This window comes from Manis pentadactyla, chromosome 11, assembly GCF_030020395.1.
Source record: "Manis pentadactyla isolate mManPen7 chromosome 11, mManPen7.hap1, whole genome shotgun sequence".
In the NCBI taxonomy this organism is placed as follows: domain Eukaryota; kingdom Metazoa; phylum Chordata; class Mammalia; order Pholidota; family Manidae; genus Manis; species Manis pentadactyla.
In genome coordinates this window covers 66,282,736-66,300,406 of record NC_080029.1, presented here as the reverse complement: position 1 = coordinate 66,300,406, position 17,671 = coordinate 66,282,736, and the positions used below count along the sequence as shown (strand labels likewise).

The following is a 17,671-nucleotide window of genomic DNA, read 5'->3' as shown; positions in this document are numbered from 1 at the left end:
TCTACAACCCTTTCATGATGCTTGCTTTCTCTGACCTCACAGTGACAAGGCATCTTGTTCTTTAACATTGAGGGAGGCAGAAAAATGCTTGAGTTGCTCAATGTGTGCCTTCTATACCAGTTTCAAAATGGCTTATTCTTCTGGTTTCCATGGTGACAATTAACACTGTTTCAAGGCATTGTTCCAGTCTCCATTTGGGCAGAATTTTCGGTGTGATTTTTAACAAAAAAAAAAAAAAAAAAGGTTTAGGAGGGAAAAAAGCCTTTAACATAACTGTCAAAAAAGTTATCTCAATCAAGTCTTCATGCATTTCTAATTATATTTACTTCAGAGATCTCTGTTTTTGCTGGCTTTGTTTCCTAATTCAATTTTGGCATCTTAAAAAGTGAATAAGGATTTTCTAAAATCTTCTTAAACTCTTGGTTAAAACATTGAGTGTATGTAGTTATTTTTAACTCTTGTTTTTTAAGTTTTATATATATGTATACAGACACACACACACACACACACACACACACAGGAGTGGCATTTAGAATAGGAGTTAGGGGGTGTCTTTAATTTAGATCATTCACACATCTATTAGGAAGCTTCATTAGTCAAAATTGAATTGGCCAAGCAAATACATTTAATAATGTAGATATACCCTTTCAATAGAGTATATTTTGTTTTTGACTAGACAGAGAGGCCCACAGCAGGTGCTGTGGCAAAATTAAATACTAGATACTTATTTACCTTAGCATTTAAGAAAAGCCACCTGACTTTAACTTTGTTAATCTCATTTTTGGGTATACAAAAGTAGGCCATATCATAACATCCCCAGACCACAGGACACAATGGGGCAGTCTGCTCACTTACTGCTATGGGTAGAATGAATATGAAGATTAAATTATCTTCTCACCCCAGGATAAAGCAGCCCTACTTGATAGGATGACTGAGAACTGATAGAGCCTGCAGTTGGTTCTCTATATAATGCTTCTAAAAAAATGTTGGAGAGAGAAGAGCAAAAAGATACTTGCACCAACAAAAATCTAACGGTCCTGGTATTATTACATATATATATATATATATATATACACAGTTCGTGGCCCTAAATCATATCAGATTCAACCTTCAGAGTACTTCAGAAATTAAAATAAATATTTTCACCTTAGGTTACATGACATTCTAGTACCTTAAATGCACATACCAATACATCTACAATTATATGGATTCTCTCAGCTTTTATAGTTTGAAGGCATTGTCCATCAATCACATTGTTCATCAAGCTGTTTACACAGTAGGTTACATGGTGACAAGATGGAGAGCACACAGAAAGACAAGGGTTTTTAATATAATAACCTATAATCGATGACTGCATCTACCACATTTCACAAATTATTTTATTATGCCTGAAATTAATTTCTTTTTATATTTTTATTATTATAAGACTGTCATTTTCATAGGACACATCTAAACTGTTCTCTTTCTTGACTGATCTGCTGTGTAGGAACCATTAAAAGTTGGGATGAGACAGGGCATGAGCTTATCACAAGGGATAGTGATAACTGGTCAAGGCTGCTCCTAGGTGGCATAGCCAGAGGATTCCCTGTCTATTAATGCATGTGGCATAAGCTATAGCCTTGACTAGGATTCCTCTGCCTGCCTAAAATACTGGTTCCTCCAATATTATGTCAAAGAAGTCTCACCAAATTAATTATGTAAATATTTGTCAGCAACTTCATCGTTAGATGGGAATCTGATTACATAAAGCACACTGCCCTCTCCTCCAATCATCACTCTGATAAATAAAACCCTATCTATATTTCTAGAATACTTGCTCAGTGTAGAGTCCAGAAAACTCAAGTGGACAGTGTGTTATTCTAAGTATTGGAGTAATGTGGTCCTCGTAATAGTCTACCGTTAGAAAATGCAACCAGAATTTCCCATGAATCACAGGCCAAATTCTGAAAGAGCTATAAGGCAACTCTTGATTTTTTTCATTATGCATATTCATGTAATTTTGGATACTCTGACACCCTGCTCAACATTCATTAATACTATGAAATGCTCTAAATCACCTCATTTAAAACATTTTATTCTGTGATCCAAAAATGACTAACATTTGGGGAAGTTTACGTAATACAAATAATGTGCATGCTTAGTGTAAATGAAAGATTAAAATAAGAAACTAAAAGTATGCAAACATATGCGCACAAATGCTGAGGATCTATTAACCTTAACAAATATTTCACACCTTTTCCTTTAGCTGCTTCCTATTGTATTTTAGTTTGGGCTTCCATATAATATCTTGTTTCCAAGGTGAATAAAATCGCCCAAGTGCATGCGCATGTTTTGAACTTGTTGATTTGCTACTTTGCCCAGACAAAAGCTTTTCTTATTAGATCTGATAAAGTGCTCATCTGATAAATTAGCTCAGTTTGGGCAGTAGAGCAGTCCTACCAATGAAGGGCCTCACGAGCTAACTTTTGTGCCTCAAGGAAAAGTTTTGAAACTGCCATTATATTTTGGAAATGTATTAAAATTGTAAAATGTGTTTAATATTTTAACTAGAATCTAATTTTTTTACCCAGAAAATTTACATAAAAAAACATCAGAGATGTTTTTACATGTATTTAAAAAATACAGCCACAGTCATTTATAGCTGTCTAAAATATAGGACTTTCTAACCATAAACTTATCCAAATAGAGTTATTTGAAGAGAATCACTATAATAACTGTCATATTAAATAGCACTTACATTATCTCTAGCAAAACATGTTTCAGGAGAGACTCTTTTGACAGTTTGTTAGAATACAGTATAAATCGGGGGATAGGGTTCTGTTATCGGTTGTGATGTTTGAGTACATTTTACAGTAATCAATAAGGAAGCATAGATTTGTGACTATTCCTAAAGCACTGGTTTCCTTTTTCCTCTCTTTATATGCCTCTTCTCCAAACCCACACAGAGTTTTTAACTAAAAGAAAAATGTCAAAATGTTAACTGAGAATTCAGGGGACTTACAGGATTAAGTTACACAATCCTTAGGGAATCACTTAATCCACACCACTCTGATACTGGTCCTTTGTGGGACAGAGAGGAGAGATGTGCAGCACTCTGGAGCCAAATGTTAACCAAAAAATAACCAATATTAAATCTCTCTAGACCAGGTATTTTCCTATTTGGAATATTATAAGTTAAAGATCAAATGTGTGTTTTTAAATTTAAATATGTGCTTTAAACTTTAGTTAAAAAAGACATAAATATTACTCAATGTATGTGTAATCCATGTATTTTTAACTGTTTTCAGCAGTATTCCTCAACTGTTCAAGCCACTTAGGCTTAGCCTTCCCTTGAAGTATATTGGAAACAAGAACTTTTAACAAAACTGAGCATCACTAACTGTGCTCAAAGATTTTTCTAAGAACACCTCTTTCCCTAATAATCTCTCTCTCTCTCTCTCTTCTGTTTTAGCGATACAGTGTGGAAATGTCCATCAGGGACCTGAAAAAGATGGAGCTGCTTAGTAAGGTTGAAGCTTTGAAGAAAGGTGGCGTTTTACTACCAAATGATCTCCTTGAAAAAGTGGATTCAATTAATGAAAAATGGGAACTGCTTGGGGTATTTGCATTTTTATTACTGTTTGCTGGTTATATGTGTATTTTTTGTGTAGTGAAGTACTCTATCTGTCTGATTTCTAATTTGAGGCACAAATATCTCTTTCAATTCATTACCTTCATTTCAAACAAGCTATTCATGCTATAATGGGGGAAAAACACTGTTTTTCCTCTTCTGTTGATTTTTTCTTTTACTCTGCGCTTGTCTCCTCTCAGGTTTTAATAATTTTGGCTCTTTAATACGTAGAAAAGTAAGTAAAATATGCCATGTATTATGGGTATGCACCAAGTCAACTATAATGCAGTATATCTGATATACACTGACTGTCATGCTTGAATGAATGTTAATAGAATTTATTCTGAAGGCACATGTTCGAGACATCCACTATTTAACTATTTACTGTACCCTTCAGATGAAAAGTGGAGTTGTCACTATAGCTCCCAAGTCACACTCAAGCCACCGAAACAAAGATGCAAATCTGACCCAAATCTGACTGGCAGAATTAAATCGGCCTCCGTTTTGTGCCTCAATTTCCAGCTCACTTTTAACAAAAGCCAAAAAAAAAAAAAGTTTCATGTAATTCATTTCACGCAATGATGGGCTGGGTCTCAGCCAAAGACTGATGCAAGAATCTGGCAAAAAGGCAATCTAGAGATTCCGTTACCCAGAGACCAGGATGGCACTGTGCAGGAGACAGTGCTGTCCTTTTGTTGGAAGACAGCTGAGAGAGAGAGAGGTTAAACTGTATTTTTTCATCAGCTTCTCTCCTAAATTGCCTTCACTTCAAATGAAGGGTAAGCTAAATTTGTCAATTACTTAAATGATGAATTATAACAGCTAAGTATGGGTGGTGTCATTTATGGAGCATAATTTTGCATGCCTTCCATTTCCTGCCTTTTTTTTAATTTTAAAGAAATAATACTCCAAAAATATTTTGAATAAGAAACTTTCCATGTACCTTGATGACTTGGAGGAATGCCAGTGTTCAGTTTATGCCATGCTTAATCTAGGTGATTAAAAACTGCAAGTTTAAATCCTTCTTTCTCATCTAAATTCACTACACTCTGCAGTTGTGCAGAGCAACTTAAAACGTTAAAAGTTTTTACTCTGACCTATTGTTACATTACTTTTTGATAGTAATTAAAGGCTTTTACTTTATAATACAGTATTTAAGTCAGAACCTACCAAGTTTTACAGAATTCATTGCTCTCATACAGGAGAAATGGGGCTAGTGTTTGACATTTTACAAGGTTGTTTACCAAACAGGTGAGAATGACAACTTTCTGTGCTTGATAGATAAAGTGTTAGTCTATGTTGTATCTTCATGTATGTCCAATTTGATAAATAACTAACAACAATCCTTTTTGAAAATCGTGTGAAGTATGTAGATTGCTTTCTCAACAAAAATTTTAAATCAACACAGTATTTTTAAAAGAAACAGACTATTTAGCTATCCTTTATGAGTTAGATATCTTACAAATGGTTGCCATTTTGACACAAGTATCATTCAAATGCAATATATAGAATTTTATAATGATTAGAGGGAGAGAAGAATAGAGGAAAGATTTTAACACAACCAATGGCACACTAACACCACCATGCACACTGTTTTAATTGGCATGATCACATTTTAATTGGCATGAAAAAAATTTAAAGACAAGGGTTTTAACTTCTAACAATAGTAAAATAGAGGGATATGGTTTTTAATATTACTTTCATCTAAGGTGAACAGTGTGGAATGGAAATACATTAGAATGAAATGTCAGTGGTGCGTACAGTTTAATCTGTGAAATTTTGTCCCCTGTGCTGCATATTACTCTGTCTCAATTGCATATTAAACAACCCTATCAAGGCAGGCATTGGCATCTGCTCTGCTGACACAAATTGTGAATTAAATGAAATTGATGTCCTCTGTCGTGTATTTATGAAGACGGACCATTCTCTGAAGTATTCTGTTTATGAAGAATTTATGATTGCAAACTGTTCCAGAACAAAAAAGTGGCAATAAATTCTTTTTTGTGACCCTACCCTCCAAGGGCATTGATTTCACCTCCTGCTGCTACTTTTGTTACAGCATAAAAACAATAGCTAAATCTGGATTCCACTGAGGGGCTTCAAATGATCAATATTTGCACCATGAAAATACAAGGGTGTTGCCAAGAAAGGCTATTTTTCTGTTATGATCCCTAAAGATACTGTTTACAGAATGCCACACAGCAGATGAATGTTTGTTGACTTAATTTTATTTGTGTTTTCTAGGCTTATTTTGGTAGGTGTGATTCATCATTATAGATGAACTCCTACTGACTCTCCAAAGAGTGTTTCCCACCAAAAAAATTTTAAAACCCTTCCTGACTTCACCTTCATACCAGAGTACTTAATCTAAGAAGGCTTCAAGTGTAGGTGGACTGAGACTTATTATAAAACATATATTAGAAAGTCCAGCATTCACAAATGCAAAGTGGGAAGAACTGTGGGGTTGAGCAATTTTCAAGTTAAGTAAAATCAACAATAGCACCAAGGCTACCTCTTCTTAGCAGCCCTCAGTCATACGGTATGGGGAATTGTACTTCAAAACAATGAAAAGGGAATTTAATTCTCCACGCACAATCTTCCCTTAGCCTCTTTAGTATATTGATTAAAGTCAGACTTCTGTCTCCTGAAAATTGTATGTGGAGAATTTTTTACTGTAAACTCCTGTCATGAGAATTCAAATGAATTTTTATATCAGGGACCATGGTGAACTTTTGGGTCAAATCTCCTTTCTGTTAAAGGATATTATACATGACTGAGGTCTTCTTAAGCCTCTAATGGTAGTCAGAACACACATTGCTCAAGTATTCAAAAATCTTAAATGGAACAATGAGTTAATCTGAACCGACAGTGATTTGTGAGGTGGCAGGTGCCACTGGATCCCTTCCCGGTGGCTCTTGTTACCAACCAAACTGTGGTATGTGTTGGTCCCTAAGTTAATCTATTTTTTTGGTTTTTGTTGTTGGTGTGTCTTGTTTTTGTTTTTACTGTGATGTATTAGAAAACCTTAGGAGAGAAGACCCAGGACACAACGGCGGGGCACAGTGGGTCAGGTCCCCGTGACCTGCTCTCTCCTGAGAGCGGAAGCCTGGTAAGGCAGCTGGAGGTCAGGATCAAAGAACTGAAAGGGTGGCTAAGAGATACAGAGCTCTTCATCTTCAATTCCTGTCTGAGACAAGAAAAGGAAGGAACAATGAATGCTGAGAAACAACTGCAATACTTTAAGGTAATAAAAAAACAATCAAGGTTGATAAAAAGCTTTCTTTATGGTGGGGATGAAATATTTATCAAGTACATAAAGTATTATACCCGTGTATCTATGTATCACTGTGCACTTAAATGTTTCCTTGAATTTATAGACTCCATCCACATTTCTGATAAGCCAGCTTTTGTATGTGTATAAAGATGAACATTTAGCATATCAAACATACATTGTATAGAAGAAATCTCTGCTGCTTGTGTGTTTTATGTAGCATGCAGGGAGGGCTTTGAAATTAAAAGCAGACGAAAAACAAACCCTAAAGATTACTGAGGATTTTGGTAGGCAGACCGAAATGTTCTAAAATAATGTGGCTAAAAATACTTTCATAAATTGGTATGATAAAAGCACATGATGTAATTGAAGACCATTAATATTAACAAACAGAAATGTAACTTTTACATATGAAAGAATCAACTATTCATGGAGAGAAGAAATAAAGTAAAAGAGGTTCCTGTATGCAGGCATACTCCTTGTAGAAAAATGCCAACCTTAGCAACACAGGTGTGTACCTGTTCACTGCATGTCCATGAAGAAGAAGCCTTCCCTCCTGCTTATGTCCATGGTTTACACAGTATCTATTCAAAAGCAATTTAAAATTCAAATATTTTCCTCTTATTGCTCACACCAGCCTGTCCTGCATGAACCCTTCTATAAATGCAGTGATTCTTCAGGCTCTGCCTGGAGTCAGCCAGAGGCTTTGGGGTTGTAGAATAGAAAGTCAGTGTCCAGAAACCTTCTGTCATGAAAGATCCTAAAAAGGAGACAGGGAAAATATAAGAAGGAAAGCACTTTTGGGGACCAAGCAACTGTTTCTTCTCAAAACCTTCCACAACCAGGTTTTATTTATCTCACACCCTCTGCCCTGCATTTCTCCAGCAGTCAATCAGAGAATTTAGTCACAGGGGGTTCACTTTCCCTCTGCTGTACAGACAGGCTCTCCTGCTCACCTGCATACCCCAAGAAGAGGCATCCTCAAAGGTGAGATCATAATACTTGCCAGTAAATTCTGTGCATTGCACACTTACAAATGGTTTTGCTTGGAAACCTCCTCTTCTGCCATTGACTTGACAAAACCAAACTGGAAGTTAAATGAACTTGCCTACGTAAGTGCATTTCACTGCCTAATATCTAATATCCTTATGATTTGTTATTTCATCTTTACTTGTCTCACACAAACCCCCATTGCAGGAAAATGGAGTCTTAAAATGGAACTTAACATGTACCTTATAAAGCATCCAGATCATTAGTAGGTTGGATGTTGTGAGATACATTTTTTTCTCTCTAGTATCTATATTGCAGCTAAATTTAGTAAGCTGATCAGTGGCCCCAGCCAGTTGTGTGACCTTTGTTATGTATCTCATATAATACCTTAGTGCTTCAATTTATTCATCCGTAAAATGGGATGCTGATAGTATTTATCTCACACAGTTTTGAGCTCACATATGTAAATTATTATTTCTACTTTTTGTAATGGTGCATTCATAAGGGTTAGAAATCTCAACATTATAAGCTCAAATGTGTTATATATAACTGGAAACAATAACAATAAGGAAGTTTGTTATTATAATTATTTACATACCTACTTACCTACCCACATACCTCATATATAGAGATTTAAAAATAACATTTTCCCCCCAAATTCGCTGTTATTATAAATGGAAGTATGGGCAGTTCTGCATCAATTTTGTTGATGCTTTCAAAGGACATTAGCTTTATGCTTTAGCTTTGTGTGGTATCATCACCATCATTTTAAGCTAGGTCCTACTAACAAATTTAAAAGAGTTTAAGAGACAGAAACAGAAAAGGAGAGAGAAAGGACTCCAGGCTTCCAGATCATTAGCTAATTCCTAGGAGTCCTAGTCATTTGCTAACTAACACTTTCTAGCCACTACAGGAATATTCACTACACTTTATTCCATATTTACTATGTGCATCTTAGAGGCTGAATATAATAGAATTTTTATTTCAAAAGTGCCAGAGACTATCACATGCTTTTTGCTATTTTATTTCTTTCCTTCAAAGATATTTTTTCTTAGAGTATTTTTATGTTTTATGTGTCATAATTCATTAAACTAACTGCTTTTACACCCCACATTTATTTATTTAGCTATTTTAAAAATAATATAATAAATACAGACACTTTCCTACCTCAAACAAAAGGCAGGACCTTAAGTGATAATGTGCACCTCACCATATGGTTTCTCCAGCCCTATTCCATGCTCTGCTCTTCTTGCCTAAGGTAATCATGAACCCCATATTCTCTATTCCCTTGTTTTCTTTTGATAGGAAAGAATATTCTTTATTTTAGTTGTTTTTAACTTTATTAAAAGGTAACCATGCTGTATGTTATCTTTTTGTACTTCCTTTTTATTTTACTATTATAATGCCAAGCTTCATTCTTGTCATTGAATAGGGTTGCTATTCACTTTTTTGACAATTGTGTAATACTCTGTTTTGAGTATATACATGTATCTCATTGAATGTTAATAGCAACCTTAGGAGGTTTGTATTGGGATCCTGATTTTGCAGATACAGAAACAGGCATATGGAAGTTAAGTTTTGTGTGTCCAAAGCCACATATAATGACTTGTAGAATTAAGTTTTAAATCCAGGTGTGTGTGACTCTAAAGCCCATTTTCTGGACTACAATGCAAATTGACATTTACATATATTTACTGATATTTACTGAATGCCTTTCCATGCCAGAGGACTCAGAAGGAAGAGCAAAACAGAACTAAATGTCATTATTTCTTTGTGGTAGGTTTATCAGTCACAGTCTTCAGCAGTTTGGCCCACGCAACAAATAGCTTTAGCTACTGAGGATCTTGGGAGGTGCAAATATTTGTTTTGCCTTCTACTTTTGTACTGTATCAATGTAAATTCTTTTGTCATGTGTCATTTTTTAAATTGAAACTTCTCAAACATTTTGAGATTATGGAGCCCTAATGATTTTTCCTTATGACCTGAAACTCTAGTCCCTTACAAAGTTTTGACCTTGAGGCATTTGATCAGATAAGCAAAGTGGATCTAGCAGGATGGCACTTTTTTTTTAAAGGAAGTTTATGCATGTCTGTTGGAATAAATCTTTCCTAGCCAGGTTTTCAAATATTCCTGGGCTGTTTACTCTTTAGCTTTTAGTGTATGATTAGTGTTTTGTATATTACATTCATTGAACAAATGAAACCAAATGTTTGTAATACAATAATAATGTAAAATAATGTTTATAACCTGTCAAAATCATAATTGGTAATAAGCATATGCAGAATAAAATCTTTTTACTTAACGCATGTCCAAAGAACAGATATCCTCTATCTGTCTAAGTGATAAAACCTCTCAGATAGGAGAGTTAGTAAAGACTGTTTACGTGTGGGGAACTCTTTGCCATGTCCACCTTTTTTTAGGGGTTGCCAAATGCCTCCTGCCACCACTGGTCACACAAAGAACAGGCTTTATCCACAGGGTTTAGCTTTATGGTTCACTGTTCTCTAAAATCTCAGGCTTTTAATAGAATGAATTATTTTATATGATACCTAGAGTGATGGTAGATAAGCCACAATGCTCTACCCAGGGAACAAGAGGGAGGGTGCTGCGTATAAAAAGGAAAACCCATCACTTTGTAGACACAACTGGTAAGAGTAAGGATCAGAATCTTAAGTTTTTAGAGAAAGAGAAAAAGCAATTGTGGAATGTATTCTTTTTCTTTAAGGCAGCAAGTGTGATAAATGTGTGATTAGACGTAAGACAAAATTCTGCCTAAGAAAGAAAGAGTCAAAGCCCAGCACGGAGAGGCAGGAAGGTGTGGGTGCCTTGGGACAGAAATGCAGAATTGTCAAGGAGTGAACACTCCATGACAGCAAATGCAGGGAGCACGTCAGAGATGTAATGAGGCCAGCTGGCAAAGGGTCCCTCAGAGCTGTGTGTACACAGCTCCAATGCCATTGGCTGGGAAGCACTACTTTTCAGTGATGACCCTTCAGAGAGAAAAGAAAAGGATTACTTGATCATATGTTCCTTGTATCCCATAACCAAATTCATTATTCTAAAGACTCAGATTGGGGAGAAATTATCCATTACCAGCTAAAGGAAGCTGCAACACTGACAGGCCCAGAACCAGCCTGGGAAGGACAAGTTTAGACCTGCCAAGAGGTTCTGTCATCAGAAGGTGGATGAGTGAAATCGATTTGGGAACCTTATCAATGATTAAAGGCCCCAAATTTGCTTAGCAATTTAAATTTGACCACACACTTTTATATATGTTATTATACATAACCCTTGCACTAATTATGGAAGTTGAAAATTGTGATGACTTTCTTATGTGTGTGTTTATTTTTATGAATGAAGAAATCAGATGTGAAAAGTTAATGTGACTTGTTATAATCCACACAGCAAACAACAGCACAGACAGAGCAAAAGCCATGATCTTTGGGTTCAAATTCCAATATTCTCCCATCTGGAGACCCTTCAAATTAGACCCTCCCATTTGCTGACCCTTCAAAATAAACACTGAAGCCTTGTTTTATTCTAAATCAAGGGTTGGCAAAAATTTTCTGTAAAAGGCCCCATAATACAATCTCTGTTACAATTACTTAGCTCTGCTTTTGTAGCATGAAAGTAGCCACAGAAAATATGTAAATGAATAAATACAGTGTGTTCAATAAAGCTAATTTACAAAATGTTTACAAAAGCAGACTGTGGGCTGTATTTGGCTCATGGGCCTTAGTTTCCAAGACCCTGCTCTAGATCAGAAAAATTATCGTAAACATGGTGATAGCTACCATCTGCAGCTGCTTTATGGAATTGCATTAGAAGGAAAAAGACATTCTTTTAATAATTGTAACAATGACAACTAATGCTTATTCAATGCTCAGAAGAAGTTGCAGTTTCTAAATGTTTTACCTGCATTTGCTTATTTAATCCTCACCACCATCCTGAGGCGGGCAGTTTATTATCCCTTATTTATAGATGAGAAAACAGAGGCAGGGAGAATTGAAGTTTGTTACTCAAGGTCATACTGTTGTAAGTGATACACCCAAAAGTCAAAGCTAGAAAGTCTGTTTTAGAATCTGCCTCTACTTTGTAGACTCAGTAGTTCTTGCTTCAAAGATCTATTTCTGAAAAGAAAAAAAAAATACATGAACTGGGAGGTTATTCTATTGTTCTTCAAGTATGCCATTTCTGAATACTTGGCAGCCAGCTGGTGGAAGTCAGTGAGTCAATATTTTAAATCTTGGAAATTAAAATTTTTAGAGTAGGATCTTTAAAAGGATTTCAAATTAACTATGAACTGTGTAGCATACTAAATAATTAGTCTAAAAAAGAATATCACTACTGTACTTTAACAAAATAGACAAAGAGCTAAACACAGTTAATATGCTTTAAGAAATGTTTTCCCAAATCTTACTGTATAATTTCCAGAAATAAAAAAGGACTAGTCTATCCAAGGCATTTAGAGGGAATTTCTCATGTCTACCATAAGCCAATATCAAATAGCACCATAAATAATTACACTTCCTGTGTTTCCCCCAAAAACCCAAATATTTAAGGAGATTAGGTTAAAAGATGAGAGAAAATATTTTGAAAGTTTTGAGATATGAGAAAGAAGGCCTTGGTTCCTACAGGTACAGAATCAGCCATTCCAGGAACCTTTACAAACCTTGTCATGATGATGTTGTCAAAGCTGCAGAGAGTTTACAGTCATTCACTCTGGCTGTACCAGAAGCATGCATAGTGCTTTCAGAATCAACAGACATCAGACAGGTTTTAATTCTTTTACATGATTTAGATAAGTTTTTTTTTTAAAAAAGCTATTCTATTAACTAAGTGTTTTCATCAAAAGAAAATACTGAATTCAGCCTTTTATCAGTTATTTTTCCCCACCATATGTAAAAATCTATTACCTAACACTTCTTTGGAAGTAATTTTACATAATTGGGTACAATCCAGAACTGCCTTTTAAAAAATTTGGCTGGGTTAAAGTTGAAATTCAAAGATAGACTTAAATAAATGTTATTCATACTACCATATGGGAGTAGTGGAAAGACCCACAGAAAATTTTTATAGGCAATCCCAGTGCAGCCTTCTAAAGTAAAATAAAATGGAACAACAAAGGCCTAATTCTTTCTGGGTACACCTTTTACTAGAAGAAGATGCTGAATGATTCTGTGACAGGGATGTTCTTCCCCTGAGTTGAGGATGCAAAGATATAGCAGTGTACTCGAGTACATTTCATTTGTATCACTTGTGTTATTTCTAACCAGATTTATGGAAGTTAAAGCCTGCAATGCTAATATAGAAAAACGAAGAAGAGATGTCTTTCATCCTTCATTGATGCCTAGAAAACCAGATAGAACTGCTCAGAAACCACAGTGATGAACGTTGCTGTTCTTAGTTGATATCTTAACATTAATTAAGTGCTATTTTGATTAGTAAACTCATATTAGGAAGAAACTGGGAGAACTGCAAAGGTATCTCCATGCTCTGCATTCTAGGTAAGTGCAGGATTGGAGTACTGGATCTCATCTCCGTCGTGTAGAGCCTTAAGCATTTAGGTTCAAGATGCTTGGATTTATCCTGGCTCTGCCTGATTCTAGTCCATGATCTTCCTTAAAGTCTCAGATTTCTCATAAAGGGGAATAATACTATCACTTATGTTAGAGTGGTTATGATTGTTAAATGAGATAATATATATGAAAACTGCTTAAAATAAAGCCAAAATATATTTTGGCTATCAGCAGTCTAAAGACTGTATATAAACCTGTCCTTTTTGAAAGCAGAATTTTAATACAGCAGGGTAAATAGGTAAACAGATACAGGAAATTACATGGGGTTTTAGTTACTTCAGGCAAGTGGTATAATCTATAGGAACTGAATTACCTGTTACTTGGATTGTTGACCTAATATCATCTAGGTAAAACCAGAGGAGCATGGTTGTCTTCTCAAGACTAGGGAAGAAGGAGGTAATTAGGATACCTCCAAAGTTTACCCTTTGACCTGGGGAAAGGACAGCTTTTTTTGGGGTGCAGAAAAACCAGGTCCCAGATTTTCAAATGTGGGTCTCCATATTAGGCTATTTTTCAGCTTTTGAGCAAGGTGGTAAAACAGTTACTTGGAGTCCATTTTCTATCCCATTTTCTGTCTCTCTGACCACCTTTTGTAAACACTCCTTTTATACCTTAATCATTTTTCTTTCAGATTATTGCTCTTCACACACACACATACACACATGCAAACATACACACGCACAATTAGACTTCCATTTAAGGAGATAAACAATTCTTTTTTTATGATTCCTATTCAATTGCCAATTGTCTTCTGTAACTTTATTATCACATCACTCTTTTATAGCTTACCAATTAATAATATTTGTTGAATACCCTCATTAGGTTCTGTTAGTGGGCAACATTATGATCTAGTATTTTCAGCTGGGTAATATTGAGAAATAAATTTCTCTTTGCTTAATATTCTGTATTTGTAAATTTAAGTTTTTGATTGGAAGGATTCCCTTCAACTCTAGCATTCTGTGATTCTGTAATAGACATCTTTTTCCACTGGCAAATTTATTCAGCTATAGATGTCATTTAGTTCCCCTAAACAACACTTCCAGTCTGGCACAAAACTTCTGATATGTCGCCAATTCTATGTGTCAGGATTCATGTTTACCTCATTGAAATGACCCTTTAGAAGGATGACGGCACCTTTTGAACCAAAGTTGCAGTGTCACTGCCTTTGGCACCATGGTAGCCAACTTTCTCTTTGTACCCATTTCTTTTCTAACATCATTATCTTTATAATGTGAATAGAGATGTGGGTCTAAAATAGAAAAGGTCCTCCTAGTTATGAATTTTAGTCAAGATGGTGGCATAGTTTATATATATATAATGAAGTATGTATATATTATATTCATTTATATATATTTATGAATATATGTGTTCATAAATCATCAGGACTGATTGATTTTAAAGTAGAAAGAAATTTACCAATAAATTACTGATGCAGTGATGACAAGCTGTACATATCTGTAAGAAATGGAAGACAGGAAATGCTTGGTTAAAATTAATGACCAGGTTGAAGTGATAGAGGATTTTAACCTAACAAAACTAACCGGAGACTAAACCATCAGAGGCCTAGCCTTATTCCTTTCTCTTCTCTTAGGTGCTTTGAAGTCCTTCACAATATAGCTAAAGGCTTAGTAAAGTCTTGCCTGTCCTTTTGTTGTCAATTTTTAGCATATTAGGTGAATTTCTTATAAATTGCATTCTAATCAAATCTGCAAGTCTGTATCTTTTAATAAGAAAATAAAGCCCATTTACATTTATTTCACTGATTAAGATTGTTCATCTTTCACACATCACATTCCTTCACTTATTTATTCAGTAAATATTTATTGGATACTATTATGTGGTAGGTACTGGGCTGGATGTTAGCAATGCATGAAGCTTACATTGGGTCTTGTTTAAATATTTTGCTATAAGACATGTTGTTTTGTTCATTTTTACTCTAATGAATTGGAAGTTTTTAAGAAAATATTTCCTTTATTTCCAATATTAAGAATGAATCAGCCTCTTATTATTGCTACTTTTAAAATGAGAAATTGACTTCTTTCTTCATCCTCCATGCTATTACTATGCTTTTGTTGATATAATCTCGTATTTAGTTATTAGCTAATATTATTTTACTAATATAATTACATTATTTTTCATACTTTCAATAATTTCTTTTGACACTTGCATTACATTTTTTTCTGTAGATAATTATTTTTTTACTGAAGGGTAGTTGACACACGGTATTACATTACATTAGTTTCAGGTGTACAACATAGTGATTCAACATTTATATACATGACAATTCTGGGTACCAGCTATCACCATACCAAGCTGTTACAATATCTTGACTATATTCATTACATCCCGGTTACTTACTATTTTACCATTGGAAGTGTATACTTTTTTTTTTTTTTTTTTTGTGAGGGCATCTCTCATATTTATTGATCAAATGGTTGTTAACAACAATAAAATTCTGTATAGGGGAGTCAATGCTCAATGCACAATCATTAATCCACCCCAAGCCTAATTTTCATCAGTCTCCAATCTTCTGAGGCATAACAAACAAGTTCTTACATGGAGAACAAATTCTTACATAGTGAATAAGTTCTTACATGGTGAACAGTACAAGGGCAGCCATCACAGAAACCTTCGGCTTTGCTCATGCATTATGAACTATAAACAGTCAGTTCAAATATGAATACTCATTTGATTTTTATACTTGACTTATATGTGGATACCACATTTCTCTCTTTATTATTATTATTTTTAATAAAATGCTGAAGTGGTAGGTAGATACAAGATAAAGGTAGAAAACATAGTTTAGTGTTGTAAGAGAGCAAATGTAGATGATCAGGTGTGTGCCTGTAGACTATGTGTTAATCCAAGCTAGACAAGGGCAATAAAACATCCACGTATGCAGAAGATTTCTCTCAAAACGGGGGGGTGAGGTTCTAAGCCTCACCTCTGTTGATCCCCAATTTCTCACCAGATGGCCCCCTGCGACTGTGCCTGTCTTAGGTTGTTCCTCCCTTGAGGAATCTTACCCATCTCTGGCTAACCAGTCATCTTCCGGGGCCATACAGGGAAATGTAAAGTTGGTAAGTGAGAGAGAAGCCTTATTGTTTGAAATGGTTAGCTTTTTATTTCTTTGCATATTTATGCCCTGTAGCTTCTATGCCCAGCATTTGTCTTGAGGTATTTTTACCACTTGGAAGAATTATGATACTCAGTAAATTTGATATGAGGCACGAATTCTATTTAAGGGTTGTAATTAGGAAGGAAGAAGAAAAGCAATAGAAGTAGCAGGCGGAAGAAAACATGGGAAGATTGATTATTTCTTTGACATATCTTCTTGTAGAGTAACTTCAGCATGTATAGGTTTTAAACTACTAATTAAATCGCGCACACACATTAACATAATAGGAGTATAGTTACATAACCAAAGCATACCTGTAATTACCAGCCATCTCCAGTGAAACCAAGAAAACCAGTTAGGCACCTTAGGCATTTGTGAAAACTTATCTATGATATGGTGGATATTGTCCAACTGAACTTGAACAGTCTGCGAGAAATCAAACAAATTAAAACAACCCATTCCTGGGGAATGTTCACATCCCTTATGTTCTTTTAACAGTAAATAGTCTGTAATTGTAAGATTTTGGAGCGCTACAATTTGCACTTCTCCTAATTCTTGGTTGAGTTCCAACAGTATAGATCCAGTCAAATTTGTTGTTTTACTGTATGCACAGGCCTGCATAGATATCTCCTTCCTCATTCCCATGGCAAGTCCAGGAAATGGTGGGATGAGTGCATCTACAGCTTTAGCAGTGCGTGGATCTTTGTTGGAGTTTTTTGATGATCATCTTCTGGCATGAGTCTTCCAGAGAGTGCTGATGTTGGAAGTTCTTTTTCATATCGTATCTTAGCTCATTTTCGGGGTAGCCCAATTAGGCTTTGATCCTCTGTATAAACACAAACAGACCCTTTGCCTACACTTTTATATGCCCTTTATACTCCTGTGTAGAACTCATTGGAGGTTACCACACAGGAACTGCCCTTTTTTTTTTTTTTTTGGTATCACTAATCTACACTTACATGACGAATATTATGTTTACTAGGCTCTCCCCTATACCAGGTCCCTCCTATAAACCCCTTTACAGTCACTGTCCATCAGCATAGCAAAATGTTGTAGAATCCCTACTTGCCTTCTGTGTTGTACAGCCCTCCATTTTCTCCTAC

General features: G+C 35.3%; 1 protein-coding gene across 5 annotated transcripts in view; it reads left to right on the top strand.

Moving 5' to 3' along the window:
* The window catches only part of AKAP6 (A-kinase anchoring protein 6), a 631,616-nt gene that overhangs the window by 513,047 nt on the left and 100,898 nt on the right, over positions 1 to 17,671 (top strand). For all 5 annotated transcript variants that reach the window (XM_036881256.2, XM_036881257.2, XM_036881259.2 and 2 more), the window contains 2 exons: positions 3,452 to 3,598; positions 6,630 to 6,854. In XM_036881256.2, coding sequence (XP_036737151.2) covers positions 3,452 to 3,598; positions 6,630 to 6,854 — 372 coding nt within the window. The remainder of the gene's footprint in view (positions 1 to 3,451; positions 3,599 to 6,629; positions 6,855 to 17,671) is intronic.